Genomic DNA, 21,356 nt, shown 5'->3' with positions numbered 1-21,356 from the left:
CCGTAACTCTAGCCCCTGGGGTAAAACCTTTCAGAGTTCAAAAAACCCGAGTAAATCTATTTCACTCAAGATTTCTCGGAGAATACAATTAATGAACACTCCTACTCCGGCCCAAAATAGGAACCAGGAGTCATCGCTGGTTCTTTCCTTTTTTTTTTTTTTTCCGAGACAGGGTTTCTCTGTAGCTTTAGAGCCTGTCCTGGAACTAGCTCTAGACCAGGCTGGCCTCAAACTCACAGAGATCTACCCGCCTCTGCCTCCCGAGTGTTGGGATTAAAGGCGTGCGCCACCATCGCCCGGCCTTTCCTATTTTTCAAACCCCTGCTCCTGTCAGTCACTGACTCCTTCAAAGAGTTACTTTCATCTGTCTTCTTAGATCCCTGTTACCAAGCCTTGGCCACATTCCACATCGCTTCACTAGATTTTTTGCAACAGTCCCTGGCTGTCTCTTTCTAGGATATCAATCTTCCAGGAGAGCCTGAACTGCAAACCTCAGCATATCACACCATAACTAAACACTCTAATAAGATTCCCATCACCCACTAAAGAAAATAGTATACACTAATGTTCACACAGATGAAAGCATCTGACATTTCTCACAATGTGTCCCCGCTGGCAGGCAGTACATGGCTGTACTTCATTAGTATCAAACTGCTTTACAGGTTCATGATGTCCTCCTACCATCCTACTCAGCTCCTCTTTGCCTAGCTAAGGAGACATCATTCATGCTCAGGGTCTCCAGAAACTTGTCCTTGACCTCCCCTCCTTACACAAACTCTTCTGAGTTCACCCCTAAGGTGGTATAAGACTGGCTCGCAGAGAACTGTGCTTAAATGTCTATCCTCTGTCTCCTCAGCAAGACAGGAGGTTCAAAAGCACTGTTTCATTCTTCTTGTATACCAAACAACAAGCAAATTACATGGCTGAGAAGGCAATGAAAGGTTAAGCTGAATTCCAAGTTTCCACCATTTAAGTCCTATCCACCATGGGCCAAAGCCTCCTGCTCACCTGGATTTGAGAGTGCAGCTGCTCTATCTTCAGCTGTTGCCTCTCCACGATCTGAAAGGCAAAGTTATCAAGAAAGCAAGAAAGGCTACAAGCACAAGGCTGATGTGTGTGAGGATCTTTGATCCAATGCCAGCTACCACCCGTTCTAAGACCGCGGTGAGGACTGGTTAGCATGGCCTACAGAAATCTAACTCGGACTCCCAGTCTTCGTTACCTGCTTCCACAGACCTTGGACTCTGTGTTCTAGTCAGAGTCTTACAGAGAACTGCAATAGTCCACATGAGCACTTCTAGGGTAAGGGACCTTCACCTAATTAACTGCAGGTCAGTGGAATTAACTTTATACATACCCAGTACACATCAAGGTTCTTTGGAAAAGGACAAATTTAGCTTTCTGAGTCTCCCTATCCAGAGCTACAATGGGTATGAGTTGAGAGTTTTGTTCATAGTAACCTATCCAAGCAGAGAACACAAATAGTCCCAGCTTTCTGTGCCTCCAGAGCTAAGTCTCTGACCCATTTCTGCTAACCTGTAACCTGTCTTACCAGCAGGTTACTGGATCTCTATTATTTGCTGAGTTGAGAAACTGGGCTACCTCATTGGTTATAACATTCTGATGATCTTTAGCAGTTCAGTTTCTCCAGGACCTGAAACATGACTGCAGGGCACCTGGGCTTCAATACATCATTTTGATTCATCTGAGGGGCATGATGACCCTAGCTTTTGCATGTATTCATAATAAGCAACTTACTTGATATAAGACTGAATACCTAAAATACAAACTTACTATACAGGGCTTACTTCTCAGAAGAGAGAAAAGCTCTTGGGAGCAGATCCCTAGGTGGCTTAAGACACAATTCCTGTTTTTTTCCCAGTACACAATCTCTTCTTTACTCCCAATCTACCCAGGCCAGAGCCCAGAAACCATTAATCACCTTTCGGAGGGAATCACATTCCTTTTGCTGGGATTCCATTTCCTCTGGGAGACCTTCTTCACTCGCATCCTCCACAGACTGTTTATCTTGCAAGCTGAAAGAAAAAGTATTCTTCTTTTTTTGGTTTTTTCGAGACAGGGTTTCTCTGTGGTTTTGGAGCCTGTCCTGGAACTAGCTCTTGTAGACCAGGCTGGTCTCGAACTCACAGAGATCCGCCTGCCTCTGCCTCCCGAGTGCTGGGATTAAAGGCGTGAGCCACCACCGCCCGGCAAAAGTATTCTTCTTGAACTATGAAATCAGAATCATTGTGGCTTTGGTTCTTGGTTCTATTATTTTCTGTCTTTGGAGCAAAACAGTTCCACCTTCCTTCCAAAGCTGAGGATGATGTGATACAGGTTATCTCTGAGAAAAGATACTCAATGCATTCGGTTTCCTTTTTTAGGGGCCAGAATCTATATAATATACCATCAATTCCTTATTTGCCAAAGACTCTTGCATTCTGTTTTGATTAATAAGATTTGATCCAGGTGGTGGTAGCACACGCCTTTAATCCCAACACTTGGGAGGCAGAGGCAAGTGGATCTCTGTGAGTTGGAGGCCAGTCTGGTGTCCAACAGAGTTAGAAGCTAGCATGAGTCTGTGACAGAGCTAGTAAGCAGCATTTCTCTAGGTCCCTGCTTTCTCCCAATGGAAGCAGGAGATGAAATAAAGCCTTTCGTCCCTGATACTGCTTTTAGTCAGTGCATTTTTATCACAGCAACAGAGATGAAACAACAGTCCTCCAATTCTGACTCCACCCAATACTTCCTCCAATTGGCCCCTTGTAATCATTTTTTTTTAAAAAAAGATTTATTTATCAAGTCAGTGTTCAGCCTCCACGTATGCCTGCAGGCTAGAAGAGGGCATCATATCTCATTACAGATGGTTGTGAGCCACCATGTGGTTGCTGGGAATTGAACTCAAGGCCTCCAGAAGAGCAGTCAGTGCTCTTAACCTCTGAGCCATCTTTCCAGCCCCCCTTGTAATCACTTCTACTGTGACCCACCGAGATAAACAAGACGATCACAGTATCTGAATACAGGATAAGAAATCCAATCTACCAATTAGAAACATTTAGCCCAAGAGGTTGCTGAAACACAATCATCCTTTTCAGAAATTGTTATGAATTCCCAAGACTACACCACAGCATCTTCTCTTGTTTCAGAGACTATCCTAGCAACCAGAAACAATTCTGAGGGCTGCGAGTGGTGACTCACATCTTTGATCCCAGCATTTCAGCAGGGGTGGGCAGAGGCAGGAGGATCTCTGTGAGCTCTAGGCCATCCAAGATTACAGAGTAAGACCTTATCTCAAACATATACCACTAAAAAACAACCAAACAAAAATCAATTCTGAGCACTGATGAGAAATAGATATTCTTGGTAGTATTTAGCTTACAGACTCAAAATGTGGATAATCCGTAAGTCTTCTATAGAACTAGGATATATTTCTGAAAATATAGACTATCTCATTTCCTACTCTATAAACTATTTTCCTCTTGAGACAGTCTCACTATGTAGCACAAGCTGGCCTGGAATTATGTAAACTAGGTCTACATAATTTGAGGCCTACCTAGGCCTCAAACTCAAAATCTGTCTGTCTCTGCGATTAAAAGTGTGCATTACCATGCCTGGCTCTTAAGGTTTTTGTGACAGGCACTGAGATGGTGTGGTACTTTGAATGTAACTGGTTCCCATAATCTCAAAGGGGGAGCACTATTAGGAGATGTAGCTTTGTTGGAGTGGGCATGACCTTGTTAGAGGAAGTGTGTCTCTCTGGGGGCAGGCTTTGATGTTTCCTATATTCCGGCTACCGCCCAGTGTGTCAACTGACTTCCTGTTGCCTGCAAGATTTAAGACTCTCAGCTTCAGCACCACGTCTGCCAGCATGCTGACATGCTCCCCATCATGATGATAATGGACTGAACTGAAACTGTAAGCGAGCCACCTCAACTAAATGTTTTCCTTTATAAGCATTGCCATGGTCATGGTGTCTCTTCACAGCAATAGGAACCTTAAGACAGAAGTGTTTTCCCAATCATACTATGATAAAACCCCACTTCACCACAACGACAGATTTTCTGCCCATAAGCAACTTTCCCACTAGTCACAATCCAAAGAAAACAAAGCTCTAAGAAGAGAAGGGGTTTACACATTCACTCAAAATCAAATCAGTAAGCAAGCAAGGGTAGTTAACACTGTACCAGGATGAAACTATCTCCTTCCCTCAAGTCTAAAGGGCATTTACCTATGTCTTGCAGAGGAAAATTCTGTTTCTCTCTGTCTCAGGCTTTCCAGCTGAACCTCTTTCTCTCTGCAGGTTGCCTGGGTGTCCCCCAGCAAAGTCTCCAGCTCAGTCACTCTCTCTTGCAGTTCCGCGTTCTTCAACTCAGCATCCTTCAGCTAAGAGACAAGACCACATGCTTAGCTAAGGAAGACTGCCATGGGTATCATAAACATCTGCAGTCCTTAACCTGGGTATAGTGGTGCATGCCTTTAATCCCAGCAAGACCCCTTTGAGTTCAGGTCAGTCTGCTCTACACAGTGAGCTCTAGACCAGTCATGGACTAGACCCTGTCTCCAAGAAATAAAACAAGGCTGGTATGGTGACGAAAACCTCTAACTCCAGCACTCAGTAAGCAGAGGCAGGCTATCTCTGTGAGTTCAAGGTCAGCCTGGTCTCATAATAAGTCCCAAGATAGCTAGAACTACACAGAGACTGTATCTCAAATAAATCATACATACATACATACATACATACATACGGGCATCTAGTTGTAAATCTAGCCAGACGTGACTCCTTTGAGATATTCCTTTCAATAAGTTACATAACGGGAATGACCCCTGCCTGGCTACTTCCTGCTTGTTCCCAGCATTCCCAGAGACTGCTGCTACCTGCTCGGTCTGCTTCTGATGATCTTCAAGAGTGGGCAGGTCAGCTAGGTAGCGCTCCAAGGTTTCAATCCGCTGCTGCTTCTCCCGGTTCTGCTCTGATTCCTTCTGACATTTCTTTTTCAAATTATTGATATGTTTATCACGACCTTTGACCTAGTGAAAGAAATATCAAAAGTCTGTTTCCATTTGTTTTTCTATGGCTATGAACATTTTTCAGTGACTGCCGTCTCTGCCTTTCCTTGAAGACATGTGTGTTCTTTCCTACAATGAAGACAGAGAGCTAAGTAACCTTTGCACACAGATCTACCTTAACATAGTTTCTAAAGTAAATTGTTTGAAGAAATTGCCAGAAATCCACCAGTGGGGATCCCTGAAGTTGTACTGACTATGTGTCTCTAATCCAAGGACAGACACAGAACAGAGCCAACAGCACAAGTGTACTAAGCACATTTCTTTAAGAAAGAGCTGGTTACAGAAATCTTGAACCTGAGTGACCTGCACAGACAGCAGAGAAATCAAAACCCCTTCAATAAAAATTTATTTATGACAGGCCATGGTGGCACATAACTTTAATCCCAGCACTAGGGAGGCAGAGACAGTTAGATAGATCTCTTGAGTTCGAAGGTTGCTTGGTCTACAAAGTGAGTTGCAGGACAGCCAGGGCTGTTACATAGAGAAATCCTGCCTCAAAAAACCAAAAAAACAAGAAAAAAGTTATTTAATTAAACAAACAAACAAACAAAAAAAGCCCAAAACTGGTTTCTGGACTGGAGGGATGACTCAAGTAGTTAGAACACCGGCTACTCTCGTAGAGGATACAGGTTCTATTCACAGTACTCATGGTGGCTTACAACCATCTGTACCTCCAGTTCCAGGGATCTGACACCTCCTCCTGGCCAAGGGCAAAACATGTATGTGATGCACTGACACACATGCAGGTAAAACATAAGTATACATTAAAAACAAACAAAACTGTAGCAGTGCTATAACATAATCATTTGTCTGATAAGGTAAACTCTTTGAACAGGATGGCTATTTCTATGGATTATATCCATTTTGCTAAGTTACCATATCCCTAAAGCACAGCACAATGCTTGTCCCAGAAAGAATTCAATAAACTTGTTGAAAGGAGATGTTTTATTTGGCTTACAAATAAGGAAGCTAGGGGGAACAAAAGAAGAAAAGCAAGGAGAGAATTATGTCAGAGCAAAGACACACCTCTACTCTTCCATCCAAAGACATAACAATATTAAGTACAATATTTGAAAATAAGTTAAAAGGTTTATTCCAGCTTTAAGCTGTAATCATCAAGCTCTAAACCTATAGTTCTTACATTTCAGTTTGTACCAAAAGTTACTGAAAAATGATGGTAAACCAATTCTGGATTAAAAGCAAAAAAGATAAAGTGACCATATGTAAAACATAAATAAAGTATTAACTTGAAAAAAAAAAAAGACAGCCGGGCGGAGGTGGCGCATGCCTCTAATCCCAGCACTCGGGAGGCAGAGGCAGGCGGATCTCTGGGAGTTCGAGGCCAGCCTAGTGTACAAGACCTAGTTCCGGGACAGGCACCAAAGCTACAGAGAAACCCTGTCTCGAAAAACCAAACCAAAACAAAACAAAACAAACAAACAAAAAAACAAGCTGGGTGCGGTGGCACATTCTTCAAAACCCAACACTCAGGAGTTGGAGACTGGTGGATCTTCTTGAGTTGAGGCTACTCAGGAAGACCTTGACTTTAAAACAAAACAAAACACAAACAAAAACCCCCAAAAACATAGCAAGAAAAGAGAAACAAGGATGTGGTGTGGGTATGGAAATCTACATATACCTCTAGTCTGTGTAGTTCTCAGCACTAAGGAGCTAAAGTGGGAGGACTGCCTCAAGTCTGAGACCAGCTGGAACTATGTGTGAAGGCTAGATTAGGTGAGACTACATAATAAAAGCCACATGCCTTTAATCCCAGCACTCGGGAGGCAGAGGCAGGCGGATCTCTGTGAGACAAAACAAAACAAAAACAACAAAAAAAAAGGGATAGCATATGGAGGAAATCAGTTCAATGGGTGAGAGTATTGTTCTTGCTCTTCTAGAGGACCTGAGTTTGGTTCCCAGCCACAACAGACAGCTCACAACCACCCATAACTCTAGCTCCATGGCCATCCAACACCATCTCTCTCTCCTCTTTCCTCTCTCTCTCTCTCTCCCTCCCCCCCCCCCAAAAAAAAACAATGCAAAAAAAAACCCCCAAAAAACCAGGCTGCTGAAATGGCTCTGCACTTAAAAGCACCCATATCAGGCAGCTCAGAACATCCTGTATCTCCAGTTTCAGAAGATCCAATGCTTTCTTAGGGCACCTGCAGGAACATGCACATACATGGCACACACATGAATAAAAATAAAATATTTAAAATAAAATGTATGTGATATTTTTACATGTTTTCAGAAGATCAAAGTATGCAATTACAAGAACTGAAAATTCAGGGAATTCATTTGTTAGTCTTAATGCACCTTCATGCAGGCTTTTCCAATAAGAAACTTGAACTATATACCTAAGAGGTCAAAGGAGAGGCTTGAAGACCCCTGAACATCAATCCTTGGCAAGAGAGAAGGTTCAGTACAGGGTTAAAAACAAGTATAAGTAAAAATCTATGTACAGCACCAAGACTCTAAGTCCTGTTGGCTGTCAGCACTGAGAATCCAAAGGTCAAACCTTCCTCATTTTTTGGTGACAGGGTCTCACTATGTAGCCTTAGTTGGCCAAGAAACTTGCTATAGACAAGGCTGGTCACAAACTCATAGAAGTATGTCTGCCTCTGCCTCCTGAGTGTTGAGATTAAAGTCATGCACCAATATGCCTGATATGTTTCCCCTTTAAAAGTATTTTATTAGTTATTGTGCATATGTATGGTATGCGGGGCACATGTGGCACACATGCAGAGGTCAAAGCATAACTTCAGGAGTTGGTTCTCTCTTCCTTGTGGAACTAGGGACTGAATTCAGGTCATCAGACTTTTGCAGAAAGCCTTTTACCCACTGAGCTATCTCACTGCACACAACTGAAAAGTCATACAGTTAGTCCTTTTGACTTTAGGATCTAGAACCTCTGAGGAGATAAGCCTTTGCCACATCTGTGAGAGATTTATCTAGATTAGGTTACCTAAGGTGGAAAGACAAACCCTAAATGTAGGTGGTATCAACATATGGGCTGGAGTCCTGAACTGAATACAACAGCAAAAAAATAAAAAATAAAAATAAAAAAACAAACCCTGGTGTGGCAGAAACAGGTGAATTTCTATGAAATCAAGGCCAGTCTAGACAACACAGTGAGATCTTCATCTCAAAACAAAACAAAAAAGCTGGTGAAATGGCTCAATGGGTAAAGGCACTTGCCACCAAGTCTGACAACCTGTGTTCAATTCCCAGTACCCACACAGTGGAAGAAGAGAACCAATTCCCATAGGTTGTCATCCGTGTACACGCCCCCATAATAAACAAATGAGATTTTTTTTTTTTGGTTTTTCGAGGCAGGATTTCTCTGTGGTTTTGGAGTCTGTCCTGGAACTAGCTCTTGTAGACCAGGCTGGTCTCGAACTCACAGAGATCCGCCTGCCTCTGCCTCCCAAGTGCTGGGATTAAAGGCGTGTGCCACCACCACCCGGCAACAAATGAGATTTTTAAAAAAGTGCTGTTGTAACTGGTTTTGATACAAGTAGCCAAGAGTTAAATTAGTCCCCCAAGAATATCTTTAGAGGGGGCTGGAGAGATAGCTCAGCGATTAAGAGCACTGGTTGCTCTTCTAGAGGACCTGAGTTCAATTCTCAGCAACCACATGGTGACTCACAGCCATCCATAATGAGACCTGGTGCCCTCTTCTGGCCTGCAGGTATAAATCTTAAAAAAAAAAAAAATATTTTGAGAGAAAGCTGTGAATTGGAGTACCAACGAAACCCCAAAATTTTAAAAGATCTTCCCCAATGGTGACCAATTTTCCACTAAGGAGCTCTAAGAGCACTGACAAACTCAATCTAGCGGCGAGCATGAAATCTTTCTCTACTTTTCAGCAGGATGAAGAGAAAGCAGACTGAATGGAGTTAATGTTACCTCCTGCAATGTGTCACCTGATACAACTGCCCAGGCTGGTTTCCCTCCAGAAAGCTGGCAGCACAACAGACCTTGGGCTAGTGAGGGACTATTCACCTCTCCCTGGCTTGAGGAGTCTTATAGCATACAGAAAAGCAGAGGTTCACCTCTAGATACCCTGTGTGAGAAGTCGATGGAGAGTCCCACCTAACTGGCTTCTCTTGGTTCGGGGAACAGACTAAAGAGACTATTTGGTAGAGAGGGCTGATTACCAAACTCTCTCGTGGTTTAGAGCCAGTGGCTTCTCAGCTCACCCTTTCTTCCTGTTTCTTCCCCTCCTCCGAATGCTTCTGCAGTGTCACTTTGAGAGACTCCCTGATGAGCTGAATTTCAACTTCTGAAGCAGAGAGTTTCTTTTCAAGCTCCATCTTCTCTTTGCTCAAGGCTTCTGTCTTCTGGGCAAACTGTGCCCGTAAGAAAGTGTTCTCTCGCTGCAACTCCTGCCAAAAACATTCTTACTATGTAACTGGTTCCCTGTAATTATACATTTCCCATTATACTCTAGGTCAAGCACCATCCTTCTCCAATGGTTTCTTCAGGCAGTGCTTCTCCAGGACCAAGAGTCAGTATCATTTGTTACTGGAATTTGATAAGTTTTAGAATCTTACTCACTGGTCCACTGAATCAGAAATTCTAGGGACAGATCCTACCTATGCTGTGAGAAAGCCCTCCAAGTAACTCTGATATGCACTCAAATTTGAGAAACACTTTTTTTTCTTTTTCGAGACAGGGTTTCTCTGTGGTTTTGGAGCCTGTCCTGGAACTAGCTCTTGTAGACCAGGCTGGTCTTGAACTCAGAGATCCGCCTGCCTCTGCCTCCCGAGTGCTGGGATTAAAGGTGTGCACCATCATCACGCGGCAATGACTTTTAACAGCAATACCTAGGGATGGAGATTTGCCTCAGTAGTTAAGAGCCCTGGCTACTCTTACAGAGGACCTGGGTCCAGTTCCCACCACCCAAATCGCAGCTAACATCCATGCCTAATCCCAGCTCCAGATCTGAAGACCCTTCTGACTTCCACGGGCACCAGGCACACACATGGTACACATACATACATACAGGCAAAATATAGATTTGCAGACTGAGACTTCTAAGAATGTCTGGCAGTGGTGGTTCAATCCTTTAACTCCAACATAAGGGAGGCAGATGCAGACGGATCTCCGAGTTTGAGGCCAGCCTGGTCTATAGAGTAAATTCTAAGACAGCTAAAGCTACAACAGAGAAACCCTGACCTGAAAAACCAACAAAAACAACAAACAAGCAAGCCAAATAAAAAGACTTCTAAGAATAAAGCTGGAGACATGCTCAGCAGTTAGAAGCACTGGAAGCTCCTCCAGAGGACCTGGGTTTGATTCTAAAATCTACATGTATAACTCTAAATCCAGGGAGTTATATGCTCTTTTCTAGCTTTCACAAATAACACACATGCCAAGTGGTACACAGACATACATGTAGTCAAAATAGCCAAATACAAGGGCTGGAGATGGTAGATCATTTAGATTATTTGTTGCTCTTGCACATCCTATTCTGACTTCCCCAGGCAGCAGGCATGAATGCCGTGCGCACAAATACATTCAGGCAACACACTCATACACATAAATTTTTTTAAACTCCAATCATACATAAAAACAAACATATAAAACACGAAGCCTTCTAAGAATATTATTTGGGGGCTGGAGAGATGGCTCAGTGGTTAAGAGCATTGCCTGCTCTTCCAAAGGTCCTGAGTTCAATTCCCAGCAACCACATGGTGGCTCACCACCATCTGTAATGAGATCTGGTGCCTTCTTCTGGCCTGCAGATATACACACAGACAGAATATTGTATACATAATAATAATAAAAAAAGAATATTATTCAATGCTAGGACCTTACTATCTACAGTGCTTTGCCTTCCTTTCTTCCCATGTATCTTCTGATACCAAGACATCTGAACTCTCACCTGGTTTTCCCCTTTTCTTTTTTAAATATTTATTTATTTGTTATGTATACAATATTCTATCTGTGTGTAAGCCTGCAGGCCAGAAGAGGCATACACACCAGACCTTATTACAGATGGTTGTGAGCCACCATGTGGTTGCTGGGAATTGAACTCAGGACCTTTGGAAGAGCAGGCAATGCTCTTAACCACTGAGCCATCTCTCCAGCCCGGTTTTCACTTTTTCTAACCTCACAAGAGCCGAGCAAAGTAAGATTCTTACTTTTTAAGGAGAGGGCACCTTTGTCATTTGATGTCTTATATTTCCTGGCTATCTAAGCACAGGGAAAATACATTATAGTAAGAAGAATGCTGCCCTAGGGGCTATATTTACCTGTAGCCTCAATAAGCAGACATCCCCAAAAGGGGCAGGACGGCCCAAAAGAGCACTGTGGACTTGTAGTTCACTTTCTCGTACTTTCTGCTCCAACTGAGAGATATGTTTCCTCTGCCTGCAAAAGCCAACAGTCAGATTTGAGATCCTGACATTAAACTACTTTACAGTGTGAGCCCCTTTCCTTAGATAGAAGAGTAACAATACTTAGATCTTGATTCTAGATACCACAGTTTGGAAGGCAGCTATGCATGCTACACTACTATACCACAAATGTATGCTGGACATTATATTTTGCTGAAGGGGTAGGATCACATAAGAAAAAGATTAAGGGGAAAAACGAGAAAAGATTTGCCATAAACCAGTCACTCCTTGAAAGCCCTCTACAGTGGCCCTGCAGAGAGACTAGCCTATCACATTAATAAGTGACAAGAGCAAGCTGCCCATCAGCCAGGCACGGGCCTAAACAATGGGCCTTAACAATGGATAGTAGGGAACAGGCATAACCTGCTCTTGGGAAGAGCTCACTCTTGGGTAGACCCGACAGCAGAGCCTGTCTTGCAGCACCCCACCATCTTACTTGTCAATGAGGAGGTCCTTTTCCTTCAGAAGATGCTCATTACTGTTCAAGATGCTGATCCACTGTGCTGGCTCTAAGGTAGGCAGTAAGGGAGCAAAAGCAGCAGGATGGTGACAGACGGCTCCATTCTGAAACTGGAAGACAAACAGGCCAGCTGGGCTTGAGCTTAACCACAGGTACCTGGGAACACCTGAGCAGTACCCAGTTAGGATTGGAAGTCTGGCTCAGACTGATAATGTCAATGTTTTAAAAATAATTTTAGCTCTGATGCATTACTGGAAAGAACTTGCCAGGGGGATGTCTGCCAACTAAACACTCTGCTCAGAAAGTCTCTAGTTCTAAGGTCAGTCATTAAATCAGGAGCTTACAGACCAGGACAGGAGAATATACCCCACTTCCTTCCTTCTCACTCTTCAGCAGCACAAAAAAGAAACCAACCAACCAAGAGTTCAAAGACATTCCCCATCCCTCCAGCACTGCTGTTTTTTGAGGCAGTCCTAGTTGGCCTATGCATCTACTCACTATGTAGATCAAGCTGGCCTCCAATTCATAAGAGAGACACCACACTCAGCTTCAAATGTTGATGGTGATTGTGAGTGTGTATGTGTGTGTGTGTGTGTGTGTGTGTGTGTGTGTGTGTGAGAGAGAGAGAGAGAGAGAGAGAGAGACAGAAAGACAGACAGACAGAGACAGAGAGAGGAAGAACATATGTGATATGTGGGTCTGGGAATGGAATTCACTGTTCCAGGCTTGTTACAGCAGTGTCTTTACCTACTAACCAATCTCACTGGCCCCTCAAAGATGACCTTTATTTAGGGCTGGGCTTGACGGCCTTTAATTCCATCACCTGGGTAGGCAGAGGTAGGTGGATCTCTGTGAGTTCAAGACCCACCTGGTCTATACAGCAAGCTTTGAGCTTTCCTTCATAATTCTCTACTTTGGAGTACTTATCTGGTCTGGTCATTTATCAGACCACCAACAGACTTAATGGTCAAAAACTCACATTTTCATTTTCTGTCTACAAACATCATCTTTTCTCACAAATGTTTTCTTTAGAGTTAAAACTTATAAGTACAAAGTAGGCTGAAGATATGGCTCTGCAATTAAGAGAGAGCATGTAAAAATAAAGAAAACCTGAGTTCGGTTCCTAGCATCCATGTCAGGTGACTCACAACTGCCGTTAACCCCAGTTCCATGGGATCCACGCCCTCTTCTGCCTTCTCTGTGACTGCATTCAATGCACAAACCCACGCTCAAATACTCACATAGCAATTAATAATACAGCCAGGGTTATACAGAGAAACCCTGTCTCAAAAAACCAAAACAAACACACAAAATAAAACAAAACAAACCCTAAAACTTATAAGACAAAGGTTATGAGGTTTAAGGAGGAAAACAACATGCAAAATGCAAGAAATGGTTCTCTACCTGCATTTGTTCCATCTGTAAACGAATCAATTCCAACTGCTGTCGACAAGTACTGAGTTCACATGACTGTTCTCCAGGATGCCAAGGGTCAGGACTTGGTTGCCACACCTGAGAGGATAGTGACTTGGAAAGGCCAGGAGCAGGCTGGAGTCCCAAAGGGAGCACTCCACTGTTGCTAGCATGTGGTCCATTCCGTTCAAATACTGCACCACTGCCTGGTGCCTTCTTAGATTCTGGCAATACTTTGTATACATCCTTATTTGCATCAGATCTTGGGTTGGGGAAGTGACCTCGGAAATGTGGATCTGAATATAATGTCTCTACCATGGCTGGCTGGTTTAGAGTAGACTCCATGCTAGGAATATCAAACTTCCTCAACTCTCCCTCTCTTTCATGGCCGACTGCTGGAAACCAGGACTGCTGAATCCCATTTTCTCCAGCAGCACTAGGGAGATACATGAAATCTCTTGACAGGCCTGGAGAACGTTTCACTGCACCGAAGTCTCCATTTCTTGTCATCCCCACACCTTCAGTCAAGCTTGACAAGGGGAGTTTAGAGGAAGAAGGCCCAGAAGGTGTAGAATTTGGTTTGGCAGGAGAAGCCCCCAAAGTAGAAGGCATCACATGGGCTGTTGGAATGGTTATGTGGCTTTTGATTGGCTGGAAAGAAGGGCTGCCACTTGAGCTGCAGAAATCTGTAGAGATAAGAGTCTCCCATGAGTCAAAATTAAAAACCAAGCTTTCTTGTTTGACTGCTATGCCAGATGTTCTCTACTTGTCTTCAGACCAAGGAAGAGAGTCCTATCAGAAGAAGCAGGTAGGACTTAGAAGTGGAGGTTCATGCCTGTAATTCTAGCACTTGGGAGGTAGAAGCATAAGAACTGTCCTGAGTTTGAGGTCAGTAAGGGCTACACTGCCAGTTCTGGGCCAGCTGTGGCTAGAGTACCATCCTTGTCCCCTAAAAAAAAAAAAGAAAATCAAGCAAGGAGACACAACAACTTGAGAAATGTTGTGTTCCAGTATCTCAAATGCTATTATTTATAAGATATGCCAGCAAAAGACAACAATGGCTTCATTTCTAACTTACGTCCACTGTATTTCAATAAACTCTTGGTGGGCATCAAGCAAAGCTGAAAACTAACTTGAAAAGAAATTCACTTACTATAAAGGAAATGCATTAGGCCCTACTCTTCTGGAAGCTGAACAAATCTAACTTATAATCTAATCTAATGAAAATAAAATTCCTTCCAGGGAGCACCAAGCCCTCTGACCTCCAAAGGCTCCTCAGTGAAAGCAAGCAATGAGTCCAAGCCACCTGAAGACAGAAGAGACAGACGGTGCTGCTGGGGTCCAGGGCAGGAGCACAGCATCTGAGTTAGGAGTGTTCCCTCCCACACCCCAGAGTCGACTGCCCGGACATTCAAGGTTATTCTTAGTAACTCTCAGGTTTCACCCTAGCACACTGAGCATGCTCAAATGAGTAAATACAGAAATCTTCTATTTTGTATTTTGTTCTCCACTTGCCCACTTGTCTGTATTATATAATGTGATTTTACACTGTTTTTCAGACTAAATTTTGATTTGAGGCCCACCTGGGCTACAAAGCTAGCTGACAGCCAGCCTGAGTTTATAATGAGGAGATCCAGTCTCAAAACAAAACATCTCCAAAACCAAACAAGTAACAAAAACCAAACACATACCAATCCAAGTTACCCTTGTAATATATGTGAAGTATCCAACTTCCTATATTCAGGTTATCCTAGAGGTATAAAAAAAGATTATTCTAAAACAAAACAAAACAAAAACCCCAAAACCCAAAAAACTAAGTCTAAAATGAGTTTATACCTATACATACCTATAATCCTGGCACACCTGGGAGGCTGACTACAAATTCAAGACCAGTTTGAGTACATATAAAGATGCAGGCAGGCTGGGCTATGGAGTCACTCTGTTCAAAACCAAACAAGCACACAGAATTCCTCCTAAACCCTGAATAATCTCTGGTAATATGCATTAGTCTCAGTGATGGTGGCGCACGCCTTTAATCCCAGCACTTGGGAGGCAGAGACGGGCGGATCTCTGTATGTTCAAGGCCAGCCTGGTCTACAAGAGCTAGTTCTAGGACAGGTTCCAAAACTACAGAGAAACCCTGTCTCGGGGGGCGGGGGGAGGAGAGGAAATTTCTGAGTTAATGGACAGATTTTGAAGTTTAGGACTTAAATACAAAATGAGTTAAAGGTTAAAGGATAGAGTCTAAGACCAGTAGACTCTATCTGATATCCTAGGTATCAGCTTGAGGATGAGAGCACCATCCTAATGCTCTCCTAAGAGGCCCCCAGCCTGTTCCCACAGCATGGTAATGGAGGAAGATAGACTGGAAGGGCTGCCAAGACAACCAACTCACACCTATGCTTTAAAATAGCAATCCGCCCCAAGTCTGCTTTGTCTTTTAGAGCATTCTGAAAGAGAGTAATAACAACACTCATTTTCAAACTTGCACTATATTCTGTGATTTTCAAAGGTATTCCAGATTTAGTCTATGGGATTTTAAGTATAGACAACCACAGTTCCTCAAACTATGAAGCATTTGATATTTCAAAGGTATAATTCTAAATCTCTTAGTCACATCCAGTCCCCTCAAAAAACAGTCCATTCTTCCCAGCAACCCTCCTTTCATGGAATGGAAATAGTTACTGCTAAAATCAATCAGTTCTGGCCACATTCCACACTGGTTATCCAAGAATGCTAGTTTGTTTCAGCCCAGCAACTACAGGTTGAATAATTCTGTTCTGAAGCCAGTGGGACCAAAACTGGTGTAAATACTGGAGTGGAACAGGGATATAAATGTGACTTTATGATATTTGTACAGATTTGAAATCTAAAAAGCCTAACTAAAAAATCAAGTAGTGAGTGCCTGTAATCTATCAGTTGTTTTCCTATCTTTGGCTACATTGTGATTTCAAAGTTAGCCTGGGCTACTATATGAGACATTGTCTCAAAAAATTTAAAGAAATCAAAACCTCATGGCATAGGACTGGGTATAGAGCAATTGCCTAACATGTTCAAAAGTCCTCAGGTTGATTTCTGGCAATACACACAGTCACAGTATATAAACAAAAAGGGCAGAAAAGCAGGCTGGGGGAGATCGCTCAGTTGGTAAAGTACTCGCAGTGGAGATTATGGAGACTTGAGTTCAACTAACCAGCACCTGATGTGGGATTCCCCTCTGTAAGCAATGAATGTTTTATTACTATTGGTTAATAAAGAAGCTGCCTTCGGCCAATGGCCTAACAGTAAAGCCAGGCAGAAAATCCAAGCAGAGATGTAGAGAGAGAGCAGGCGGAGTTGGGGAGACGCCATGTAGCTGCTGAAGGAGAAAGATGCCAGCTGCCAGTCAGAACCTTACAGGTAGGTCACAGCCTCATGGTGACTCACAAATTAAGAGAAATGGGTTAATTTAAGATGAAAGAATTTTCTAGAAATATGCATAAGCTAGTGGCCAAACAGTGTTGTAATTAATATAGCTTCTGTGTGATTATTTGCGTCCAGGTGGCCAGGAAATGAAGGAACAGTCTCCTCTTACAAGCACCCACGTAAAAGCGGAGCAAGAAAACAAAAGCCTTTCATGCCAGCGCCGGGGAGACCAAGACAGGAGGGCCCTTGAAACCTGCTGGTCAACCAGTCTGAGCCAGTGTGCTCTAGTCTAGCTGGAAGACCACCTATGCTTGTCTAGCATGCAGAGTCCTGGGTTCAGGCTCTAACACTGCTTAAACTGGGTGTATAGTATATGCCAATTTTCAGAAAGTGAGGTAGTTCCAGCATTTAGGAGACAGAGGCAGATGTTTCATGTCATTCTCAGTTACGTGGCAAGCCCGAAATACATGAGACTGTCCCAACAAATAAACTGACCAACCAGAGCCAGTGAGATGACTCAGCAGTTAAAGGCACTTTCCCTCATGCTTTTACCGCCAATCCTGACAACTTAAGTTCCCTGGGACTCATATGGTAGAGAGAACTGACTGTCACAAACAGACTTTTGACCACCACACTGTACTGTACCATGGCATGTGATCACAGGTATAATTCACACAGACACACAAGAGAGAGAGAGAGAGAGAGAGAGAGAGAGAGAAAAGAAATGTTAAAAATCATTGTAATATGAATCTTTTCTGTTTTTTTATTAACTTTGTTTAATGCTTTTAAGGTTCATATAATTCAAACCACCTGAGTATTTCATTTATTTTATTCTAAGGTCTTATATGGATATATAACCATTCATCTGCTGTGAATGTGTTTCAACTTTTTGTTTATTATGAATAAGGCTGCTATGAACATTCATGTACATATGTTTTCATTTCTCTTGGCTATAACCCTAAGAGTATAATCATTAGCTTAAAAGTTATCTTCAGGAGGATATATCTCAGTTGGTAGAACACTTGTCTAACATGCATGAAACATGTGGGTTTGATCCCTAGTACCATAAAAATCAGGCATGGTGGCACAAGTCTGGAGTAGAATCAGAAGTTCAAGTTCATTCTTAGCTATATAGGGAGTTTGAAGCTAAGATGGAATACATGAGACTTGTCTCAAAGAAGGAAAAAGAAAAATCTTTATATTTCATCTTTGTAGGAATTGCCAGATCATTTGTTCATACATGTGCACACAGTACTTTTTTATTTTTGAAACAGGATCTTGCTATGTAGCCCAAGCTGGTCTTGAATTAGTGTGCTACCATTCCTACTTTATTATATTTTTATTAATGCATATTAATAAAAAGCTGGCCACAGTGGCACACACCTGTAATACAAGCACTTAGGAGGTGGGTGCAAGTAGATCAGGTTATTCCTGACAACAGCAAGTTCAAAGACAGTCTGGTCTACACAAGACATTGTTCCCAAAACCAAAAAATTAATACACACAAATTTTTAAAAAAAGTTTTACTTTATTCATATGAGTGTTCTGTCTGCATATGTGCATGTGTACCACACGATTCCCTGTAACTAAAGTTACAGATTGTTGTGAGTAACCTGATGTGGGTGCTAGAAAATAGACTTGGGTCCTTTAGAAGAAGTAGTGCTTTTAATTGGTGAGTCATCAGTCCAGCCCCATAAATACTAATTTTTTGTTTATTTGCTTTGTTTTTTTTAGGAGACGTGGTCTCACTATGTAGCTTTGGTTGTCCTGAACTCTGTAAATCAAATCAAGCTGGTTTTGAACTCACAGACCTGCCTGCTTCTACCTTCTGAGTGCTGGGATCAAAAGTCTGTGCCCGATAAATAATAATTATTATCTTTAGACCTTCTGCCCTCTAGGCCCCACCTATATGCCTTGTAAAGTACTGATTGGTAATTGTTATTTCAGTGCAAAAACAAGTGGCAGAGATATTAAAGATACAAAAATGTTATATGGGAGGGATCAATTAAGGAGAGGGATGGAGACAGTCTCGTAGGACTACTGGAACATGCACAGTAGTAAAACTGGTATAGCTAGTAGAAGCAGCTAAAGAATGGGAACAGCACACAAACGGGCCTAAATTAAAGAAAAAAGAGACCATGAATAAAAAACAATAGACAAGGGCTAGGCCTGACTGGCAGAACTCTTACCCAGCACTTGTAAGGGCCCAAGATTCAATTTCCAGTACCACAGAAACAAAAAACAAACAAAAAAGAGGTCTGCGTATTCATGCCATGGTAAGACATCTAAATTTAGTGATATTAAAAAATAAGAAATAATTACTCATTATTATTCAGATTCCATAAATGGATAGCTTGACCCTATGACCATTCTGTAGATGACAATATATGTGGAATTCAAACTGAAATGGCAGCGTATGTTGACAATCCAATCACAAATCCAACCTTACCTTCTGCAATGTCTGAGCATGATGTTCCAATGGCTGTGTCCCCACTGTCAGCTATGCTTGAACAACGGCTGAAGCGGCTACGAAAGGCCTCTGAGATAACTGGTGTCTGCCATTCAGTTCCCAGAGAACTGCTTTTTTGAATCACATTGGAACCTGTAATAAGAGACATTATTCACTTTGGTGTAAACCAGCTGATGAAACTTAATTAAGTACTTTTTTGGGGGGGTTAAAGTCAGTAAATTTTTATTTAGGGGATTTTACATGTAATTCCTTCATTGTCCATCCATGTTGCTGAAGTTTCAATTTCTCAAGATAACCCTTTTTCAAATAATTGGGAATTAATCCAGTTATGTTATTCATCCTATATGACAAGAACATGGAAGTAATCAACTAAGTACCTGGAGCTACATTCTACCTCAGTTTGACCTACCTACATTACAACACCTTATCACTAGCAACATAGAAGGATATACAATAGATTGTTGCTCTAAGTATGCACTATAGTGATAATTTGCAATGTGATTCTTAAAACCTCAACAGCAATAAAAATGCTCCCAAAAGGTTGCCTACTCACATAGCAGTACATGGAAAACCCTAGATGGATGGGTTTTTATGGTTTATTGCCACAGCAAATGAGAAATTGCATTCTAAAAGCCTGGTAACAACCATTTCAAAACTTTTTTGTTTTGTTTTATTTATTTTTATTTTATGTGGTGTTTTCCTGCATGTATGTCTGTGTGAGGATGTCAGAACCCCTTGAACTAGATCTATAGTTGTGAGCAGCCATGTGGATACTGGCAATTGAACCCAGGTCCTCTGAAAGAGTAGCCAGTGCTCTTAACATCTGAGCCATCTCTACAGCCCCATTCTGTTTTGTTTTCAAGACAGGGTCTCTCTGTGTAGCCTTAGCTGTCCTGGAACTTGTTCTATAGACCAGAGATCTGCCTCAAACTCAGAGATCTGCCTGCCTCTGCTTCCCGAGTGCTGGGATTAAAGATATGCTACCACCATCAGGCTGAGTTAGTTGATGTTTAATGGAAATACATGAGACATGAGAATGCTGAAAGATGGGTACCTAACAAGAAGCCTGGCATGGTGGCACACATCTATAATACTGTACTTGGGAGGAAGAAAGGTCACTCCAAGTTCAATGACAGCCACATTTACATAGCCATTTCCAGACCAGTCACTGCAATAGGGTTCTACCTCACACCCTCACACACACATACAATATATATATCTTTATACTTTAATACTTTAATTTACAGACAAGAGAGCTTTTATGTACATGTCCAGGTCCAATATCTACACACATTCCTTTACATGCTTTCAGATTGGGGGCTGTTAGCATTCTGAGCACAAATATTCTTCAATGTATAACTTATGTGGTCTAGACACCACAGAATGGTTTAATATCACTGGCCTCTACAAACTAAATACCAGCAGCAACCCTCATTCAATCACGATAGCGTGAATTATCCTACATGTGCCAAGGTCACACAATACTTTAGTTCCTCGTTGAAAACGATTGTTAGGGGCTGGAGAGATGGCTCAGTGGTTAAGAGCATTGCCTGCTCTTCCAAAGGTCCTGAGTTCAATTCCCAGCAACCACATGGTGGCTCACAACCATCTGTAATGAGGTCTGGTGCCCTCTTCTGGCCTGCAGACATACACACAGACAGAATATTGTATACATAATAAATAAATAAATAAATATTAAAAAAAAAACAACTATTGTTAGTCAGAACCAGGGTTACCCTTAACAGGTCAATCCAGATACATTTAGATTGAAGTCAATCTAAAAAGTTTAAAGTGGGCCAGCCAGGTGGTACGTGCCTTTAATTCTAGCAGAGACAGGTCTCTTTGGGTTCAAGGTTAGCCAGGGTTACATAGAGAGACCCTGTATCCAAAAAAAAAAAAAAAAGGAAAAGAAAGAAAGAAAAGGTGTTATCTTGAGGGTAGTAATACAGAGAAAACACCTAACAGGCCGGAGAGATGGTTCACCAATTAAGAGCACTGGTTGGTTACTCTCCCAGGGGACCCAGATTTGATACCCAGCACCCACATGTTTCACAACCATCCATATCTCCAGTTCCATGGGATCTAAGGCCCTCTTCTGGGCATCAGGCATGTACTTGTGCATAGACATACATGCAGG

General features: G+C 42.3%; 1 protein-coding gene and 1 non-coding gene across 3 annotated transcripts in view; both read right to left on the bottom strand.

Moving 5' to 3' along the window:
• The window catches only part of Cep85 (centrosomal protein 85), a 38,652-nt gene that overhangs the window by 5,312 nt on the left and 11,984 nt on the right, over window positions 1-21,356 (bottom strand). Inside the window, exons 1-10 of one of the 2 annotated variants that reach the window (XM_041652800.1) lie at window positions 19,199-19,328; window positions 15,036-15,094; window positions 13,336-14,030; window positions 11,908-12,041; window positions 11,328-11,445; window positions 9,270-9,455; window positions 4,876-5,028; window positions 4,229-4,383; window positions 1,943-2,036; window positions 1,009-1,059 (exon numbers count right to left, since the gene is read on the bottom strand). In XM_041652800.1, the coding sequence (XP_041508734.1) occupies window positions 1,009-1,059; window positions 1,943-2,036; window positions 4,229-4,383; window positions 4,876-5,028; window positions 9,270-9,455; window positions 11,328-11,445; window positions 11,908-12,041; window positions 13,336-13,956 (1,512 nt within the window). In that variant the 5' untranslated portion in view covers window positions 13,957-14,030; window positions 15,036-15,094; window positions 19,199-19,328. Of the gene's footprint in view, window positions 1-1,008; window positions 1,060-1,942; window positions 2,037-4,228; window positions 4,384-4,875; window positions 5,029-9,269; window positions 9,456-11,327; window positions 11,446-11,907; window positions 12,042-13,335; window positions 14,031-15,035; window positions 15,095-19,198; window positions 19,352-21,356 lie in introns of those variants that run through there. The other variant, XM_041652799.1, reaches the window with a different exon arrangement.
• On the bottom strand, window positions 19,745-19,866 carry LOC121448955. Its single transcript, XR_005974424.1, has one exon. It is a non-coding gene; the product is annotated as a small nucleolar RNA SNORA32 (small nucleolar RNA).

The sequence above is a fragment of the Microtus oregoni genome, unplaced genomic scaffold (genome assembly GCF_018167655.1).
Source record: "Microtus oregoni isolate MIOR12 unplaced genomic scaffold, Mior012 000005F_ref0000423, whole genome shotgun sequence".
NCBI lineage: Eukaryota > Metazoa > Chordata > Mammalia > Rodentia > Cricetidae > Microtus > Microtus oregoni.
This window is presented reverse-complemented; position numbering and strand designations above follow the sequence as displayed.